The 7,303-nt window shown below is 41.8% G+C and overlaps 1 protein-coding gene across 2 annotated transcripts in view; it reads left to right on the plus strand.

The window, feature by feature from the left end:
• DCAF13 (DDB1 and CUL4 associated factor 13) overlaps positions 1-3,260 on the plus strand; it is a 41,272-nt gene extending 38,012 nt beyond the window's left edge. For both annotated transcript variants that reach the window (XM_075063181.1, XM_032772345.2), the window contains 2 exons: positions 1,375-1,538; positions 2,440-3,260. In XM_075063181.1, coding sequence (XP_074919282.1) covers positions 1,375-1,538; positions 2,440-2,527 — 252 coding nt within the window. In that variant the 3' untranslated portion in view covers positions 2,528-3,260. The remainder of the gene's footprint in view (positions 1-1,374; positions 1,539-2,439) is intronic.
• Positions 3,261-7,303: the final 4,043 nt, after the last annotated feature.

The raw sequence follows: 7,303 nt of genomic DNA on the forward strand, positions 1-7,303 counted from the left end.
CGGATTGGAGTTAAATTAAACCTAGTCGTTGGAGCCACAAGAGAGAGTGGCCTTTTAAATACAATTTTAGCACTTTGACACATCAAAATACAAGTTAAACTCTTTTCAGTAGCTACATAAAAATACATTTTAAAACAGGACTTTAGCGTAAAAAACATTCATCATGGGTGTCATGAAAACTATAAGTTACAATTCAGGTACTTTAGAGTCCTATTAATTTATAATCTGGAGTACCTCAAGTGACTTCTAATGCACACATACCTTAGTCTTGTAAAGATCTAGGAATTTAAAAGGGGACTGCCTTTAGTTTGATTTAGAAGAAACGAGCATTTAAATTGAAAAGTGGAAAAGACAGCATTGGTGGAATAAAACAAGTAAGTCTCCTCTAAATATATCTTGGAAAAGATCTGTTTTTTTGTGTTTTGTTTTTTGAATTTTCGAAAACAGGATACACTGAACCTACACTGAGGCTTTGAAGATGTTTAATAAACTAGGAATTGTTAAGACATTTGGTAACTTATGATTCAGCAACCTATACATGATGAATCCTTAATAGGATTACTCACCAAAGTAAAAGCTGCAGAACTCACCGATAGCTGGTTCTGTTCCCTCTCCTATAAAAGTAAGGAATAGACTGAAAATGGAGCAGGAGACTGACCAATTAAAATGCTTTTTAGTAAGGAATGTGAAAGTGAGAAGTAAAAATTATGTGCAATATGGCATGTGCAATATGGGCATGTTAAAATTTACAGTTCTCATGTGCACATTTCAGTTCCTAATGGAATTAGTCCATTAAAGTGGATGAAGATGCTGGGTAAGGTTGGAGCATGCCTCCAACCCAGTGAAGAGAACATTCCTGCTGTAAGGAGGGGCTATAGCTAGATAGTTAGCAGCATCTCTAGTTACAGTAGATAAGAACTGAAAAGGCTGTGAATTTTTTGTTTCATAGGAAAAGCTCATCGCTAGCTGGGAGTTAAGAATATTTTTTCCCTGTTTGCTGTTATATGCTTCACATTCTCCCCTACATTGAGGGCAAATCCTTTGCTCTGCAAGATACTGGCAGGTCACCAGTTTCATTCCTTCTTCCTCCTCTGTGGCAGAATAAAGTCTGCTCTAAGAAAAATGAACTTGCGTTGTAACTTTTGTTAAACTTAAAATTATGGTACTATATTCTGCATTTGAGCAGTAGGGTGACAAAATGTAACACTTATAAAAATATTTACTAGCCTTAAAGTCTCTGCTTTTAGGTTTATAATGCATAGAGAGAAATGGTCAGAAGAAACCACTGAAGCTGTCTAAACTTGTAGTTTGCTTTCAGAGAAGGTCATGTCGTTGCAACCGATGCTGTTTATAACACGCTTGTGTCTTCTGTAGCTTGTACCACGAGAGAGAGCAGCTATGAATTACAACCAAAAGTTGAAGGAGAAGTTTCAACACCACCCTCAGATCAAACGCATAGCTCGTCACCGTCACCTGCCCAAACCCATCTACAACCAGGCCAAGGAACTGCGCATCATGCGAGAAGCTCGTCGGCGGAAGTACGACTCTTTATTTGTTTTCATTTTGTCTTAGTAAAACGTATGCTGTCCCATTGCTGTGGCACTAATGCATGGGGCCTCTAACAAGGGAACAGCTCTTATGAATGACTGGTATCAATTTGGCCAAGTGAATAAATCAATTATTAGACTGGTTGTTTTGGACTCTGTGGAGTGGTAAGTGGAGACCAAGCTGCCAGTAGTAGCAAGAACTAGTTTCCTTCCCAGGCCCTCTGAAAGGGTGGGAAAGGACATAAGGTTATAAGGGGAGGAAATACCCTCTCTCAGCCTTATGTGTAGTCATAGCAGAGGGATTAGTCTTGGTGTGGGAGGATGAAGGTCTTCTGGCTCCTTGTTGGTGCTAGGCCTCAAGATCAGTGTGAGAGTTTTTCAGTTTCCCAGGACATCTCTACAAGTTCCTGGGAGCAGAAAGGGATGAGGAGCTGAAAGCACCTGTGCATGGCTGGTGCCATGGTATTGGAAGAGAAGTTGGCTGGAGAGGAAATGGGAAGTGGTGGGGCTGAATGCGTTTGTTACACTCTGGCTTGGCCACACTTCCCAGCTGATAGACCCCTATAAATATCTGCTCCCTGCAGATAATCCTATTTACAATTAAAATAAATAAATAAAGCTGTGCATGCTCTAGAAAGAAAACTCTTAAAAATGTGAACTCTTCTAAATTTGCAGTTTAAAGGATTTTCAGATGGACAGTGTTCCTTTTTAAAGGGAAAAATTTATTAAATTTTAGCCATCTCAATTGATTTTGACTCTGAAGACATTAATTTTTAGAAATGGTGGAACACTTGTTGTAGTACCCAAGCAAGAAGCTAGTGTTTCTGAACTTGAACTCGTCTACTGCTGACATTCTCAATCTAACTTTTCTCTTTCTCTTGTCTGTTTCCAGGGAACTGAATCGCCGTAAACACAGCAAGCCAGGATCCTCACCATTTGTGTCAGAAAAGAAGAAGCACATTGTGGCTGTAGTGAAATAATTTTTTGCTGGCTTACAGCATTGTGTGTAATTTTTTATTTAAATAATTAGCTACACTGTAGAAAAGTTAAGAGGATCTGCTGCAGACCCTGCCACAGGTGGTGCGGCTCACTTTTCTTCTCTGTATATCCCCCTTCATTTCTCAGGTCACCATCCAGTTTGGGAGGTCAGAAGAATTGGCTCCTTTAAAGTCCTGTAATCAAACTTGCAGCTGATGTAAACTGATCCACCCCTGTATATCCCAGTGGAACTTCATTTGTAATACAAGCAGAAATCTGATCGTAGGGGTGGTACCTCAGTGTATCAGCCCTTTCCCCTGCCACCTTCCCTACCAGAAAAAGGGTGAACGTGCTTCAGTATTGCCTGTGGCAAATAGACTTCCCCGATGTTAGAAATTACAAACTACCTTGTTTTTTACAATGGTAATTATAAAAGGAAAAATATTTTTGGTAGAAGTGAAGAAAATGACTACTGCATACAATTAGGTAAATCAGGATTATGCTCAATAACTATACATTGCACGATACTTGTTACCGTGCAATATGCTCTTGTTTCTCTTTGATTAGAAGGGATGCAACAGCACTCTTTGACCAATGTAAATAACAGGACTTTATTGGTTATTTTCCTGTGTACCCAGTCAAAACCTTCAAGGGCTGTTATATCCCGATAATATTAATAGAGTTGTTTGAATAAATGTCTTTACTTCTCAACTTAATTAAAACCTCTTAAAATGATTCAGTGTATCTCTCTCATTTAGGTCTTGGAAAACCTTGAAATTTCCCTTCATGTGAGATATTTTGTAAACCTTTTGTTTAAGATTGCATAAAAACCCCCACTCTGATAACATACTTTCATCCCAAAGTTCTTTAATTCGTATGCAGATATCACTTCACCCCAGCAGCAAAATGGAAGTGGCTTCCTATTGAAATGACAGAGTAATTTAGTTGGGCAGATTGTAATTATCCACGCTGGAGTTCAACAAGGCTACTTGATCTAATACCTCTGTCCTTGCAGAAATTTTGAGATATTTAATGACACAAATATTCAGAGCTTTAGTATTAAGGAGCACTGTGCTGCTGGAGATACTTCCTTTAGGGTGAGTATTAACTGAGGCCCTAATCACTTTTGATTATTAAAAATCTAGGGTAAAATTTTCAGAAGCACACAAGTCCCATTTTCAGCTATGCCTTAAACATCATTGACTTTCAATGAGGCTTAGGTGCCTAAGTGCCTCAGGGTCAGATTTTTACAGACAGTGAGGTGTCTAAAGATATAGAAAGGTGTCTAGAGCAGTGGTGCCAAAACTTCTCCTCTTGCATCCCCCCACTTACCAGTAATTGAATCTGTCTGCCTGCCCCCACACCCCATTAGTGCCTCCTTGGCTCAGCAGAGGAGCTTGAGCTGAAGGCAGAGCTGGGGGCTGAACTGGGGTGGGGGCAGAGCTAGGGATAGAGCAGGGGCGAGCCTGGAGGCTGAGCAGAGGCTGGGGGTGGAGTGGAGCAGAGGCTGGGAGCAGAACGTGGAGTGGACCAGGGACTGGGGGGCAGAACGGGGTGGAGTGTGGATGGGGCCAGAGTCGGGGGGGAAAGTGAAGCTGTGGCTGAAGCTAGACTGGGGGCTGGCTAGCGTTCCTTCCCCACCCCACATGGGGGCTGGGTGTCATTCTCTCCCCATCTCCCCATGGAAACTGGCCTGGGTTCTGCCATGCACCTCCCTGAGTGTTCCTCTGTGCTCCCCTAGGCGGGTGCGCCCTACAGTTTGGGGACCACTGGTCCAGAGGGGTTTTCAAAAGCAGATAGCTACCAAACGTTCATTAATTTCAATAGGAGTTAAGTGCTAAGCGTTTTTGAAAATTCCACAAAATGCCTGTCACTTTTTTAAAGGTGACTCTAGGCACCTTTGAAAACTCTATGCCTTCATGACACGTTCAGTGAAAAGTCAGAGGAGTTAGCCTTCAGATCCTGCTCAAACCCCAATTGGGCGTGGTAATATCTTGTTCCCCTTATACTTCCCCTTTACTCAACTATATGGGCAAAGCAGTAGTAAAGTATCTAGTCATATGAAGATAAAAAGCAGTTGCTAATAAGTAATGTCTGACTGGATGATACAGAGATTACTGTTTTTAGTCTCAGGACAAAGTCTTTCAAAGCAAGGCTGCAATCTCTACAGAGTAACTTTGACATCATGGAGATATTTAAGAGTAGGTTAGATAAATGTCTATCAGGGATGGTCTAGACAATATTTGGTCCTGCCATGAGGCCAGGGGATGGACTCGATGACCTCTCGAGGTCCCTTCCAGTCTTAAAGTCTATGAATCTGTGACTTCTACAAACATCAAATTAAGGGGGAGCTGGTAGCAACCCCCATATTAGGCTGCCGAACACTGTCTATTATAGAAGTTTTTGCATCCTTTTCTGAGAAGGTCTAACCTGCCTGTTTGTTATGACAGTCTTTAATTACACGATCACATACTGTTTTTTTCCCCCTTGCAGAACTCCTGCCTTATTTGTTGCATAGGTTGGATACTAAAGGGAAAGAATCAAGGTTGTATGGGCAACTTAAAAGCTAGGAAATGCCAGATTTTGAGGGCTGCACTTTGAAACTTAAATAGCATTGTTAAAAATTTTAAATGTACTATACGTACAGTCACTGCACTACCAGTATCTCAGTCACTAGTTTGTAAAGTGATTTTGGTGGCTACTTCTGGGGATAAAAATGCTATGTGAACGTGTTGTTACATGGAACATTGTATATGGGACTTCTAGTCTTGAGTCCATTCAGAAGAATGTCACAGAATTAGTCTTTTAGTCGATTTGAGTTAAATTGCAGATTTTAGCCTTTTGGAAACAAAACCAGGACACATTGTTTTTGTTTCTGTAAGATTTGGGGAAATATCAATCAGGGGATTTATTACTGTAGTTCATGCTAGCTGTCTAATTCATCTTATAAAACCAATATCCACGTACATATCTAGTAGCCTTGTCAATTTGCACTTCGTAACAGTCTCAAGCTGCAGTTGTTGGTTGTGTACGCCAGACCATGAGTTCGCTGGCTTGCTCTTTTTCCCTTATCCTGGGCAGGGTCCCTAATTCTCACTAAGGGCCAAATTGTGGCTCAGCAAACATGGCAATGTGGCATCACATGCTTTGCTGGCTACCCACATCAGAGGGCTCAGGGCATCAAGGAAGCAGGCTCTGCTGAGTGATGCACAGCTGGGTGGGAGTGACAGGATAGGGTTTGGGCTATCCTGGCCTGTGCGCCTGGGAGCATACTCTGTCTTGTAAACCCAATGTAATTTACTCCTCCTCCAGAGCCATGGGGGAACTGTACTGAGTCACAACCTCCCTTAACAATAGGCTGTCATTGCATAAGGCAAAGCCATGGTTGATTGAAGAGCAACTTATCTACACAGCCAGTATGTATAAACCTGTTTTTGCAAAAGGTATCAACCCTCTTGATTTCTATTTCACTTGTAACTTCAAAGTAACCACACAACAGCATCTCATGGCCCTTTGATGCAAGGGCAATTTAGGGTACTTCTGAATCTACACAGCCCATGAGCCCGTGTAGAGGCAGTGAGCCTACCAATCCAGGTCATCAGATTTGGGATTGTTTAGCTTGCACTAGTACTCTAAAAGTAGCTGTGTAGACGGCGCTTTGAAGTTGCAGCTCAGGTTGGAGCTTGGCCTCTGAAGCCTAGGCAGGAAGGTGGGTTTCAGAGCCCGAGCTCTAGCCTGAGTCAAAGCACCGTCTACCCAGCTATTTTTAGAGTGCTAGTGCAAGCCCCGCAACCCCAAATCTGATGCCTGGGGCTGGGAGGCTCTCTGCAACAGGTTGTGAAGACCTATCCATTGACTTATGGTATGATGGGGGAGTTGTATTTTGGCTGGTTGTAACTTAGACTATTTAGAGGTCCTCTTACAGCTACTAACTATAACAGGTTTTTATTCAGCTCAGTGGTGGAGGCTTGTGTGTTTGGATCTCTGTCCAGACTTCTAATCCAACCGCTCAGTTGTGTGGTTCATTATGGAACTATCACTAACCATTTTTATAACAGGTGGGGTAATACAGGTCCTCTTCTAGATTAAAAGTTAAAATAACTCCTCTGAAGTTCCTGCAAAGTTACTATAGACCCCTGTCATAGTATTCTTCCCCAATCTGAACCTTAGAGTCCAAAAAAATGAGGCACTAGCATGAATTCCTCTAAGCTTAATTACCAGCTTAGTTCTGATATGCTGCCACCAATCAGGACTCTGAGTGCCTGATAAACTCTGGTCTCCCCCAAACCTTCCCTGGGGACCCCCAAGATCCAGACCCCCTGAATCCTAACACAAGGAAAGTAAACTCTTTCCCTCACCAGTGCCTCTCCTCAGGGCCGGCTTTAGGAAGTGCGGGGCCCAATTTGAACAGTTTCGATGGGGCCCCGGCAGGGATGACCAAAAAAAACAACCAAAAAAACCCACCTTTCATTTCTTCCATGTATTATTTACTTTCCATGACTATATACACATAATATTATACATTATAAATATCAAGTTCATTAAGAGGAACTTTATTGTACACCTCACCTATGTTTTTAAAACTTTATCTTCCTCGCTTTTTATTTGACAAAATCTTTCAGTATATTGCCTAACTCTAAGCTCTTCATTACTTCGCATTCAATTGACATGATTGCCAAATTGTTTAATCGGTCTTCCTGCATTGTTGATCGCAGATATGTTTTAATTAGATTTAGCTTCGAGAAACTCCTCTCTCCTGAGGCTACAGTTACCGGAAT

This window comes from Chelonoidis abingdonii, chromosome 2 (genome assembly GCF_003597395.2).
Source record: "Chelonoidis abingdonii isolate Lonesome George chromosome 2, CheloAbing_2.0, whole genome shotgun sequence".
In the NCBI taxonomy this organism is placed as follows: domain Eukaryota; kingdom Metazoa; phylum Chordata; order Testudines; family Testudinidae; genus Chelonoidis; species Chelonoidis abingdonii.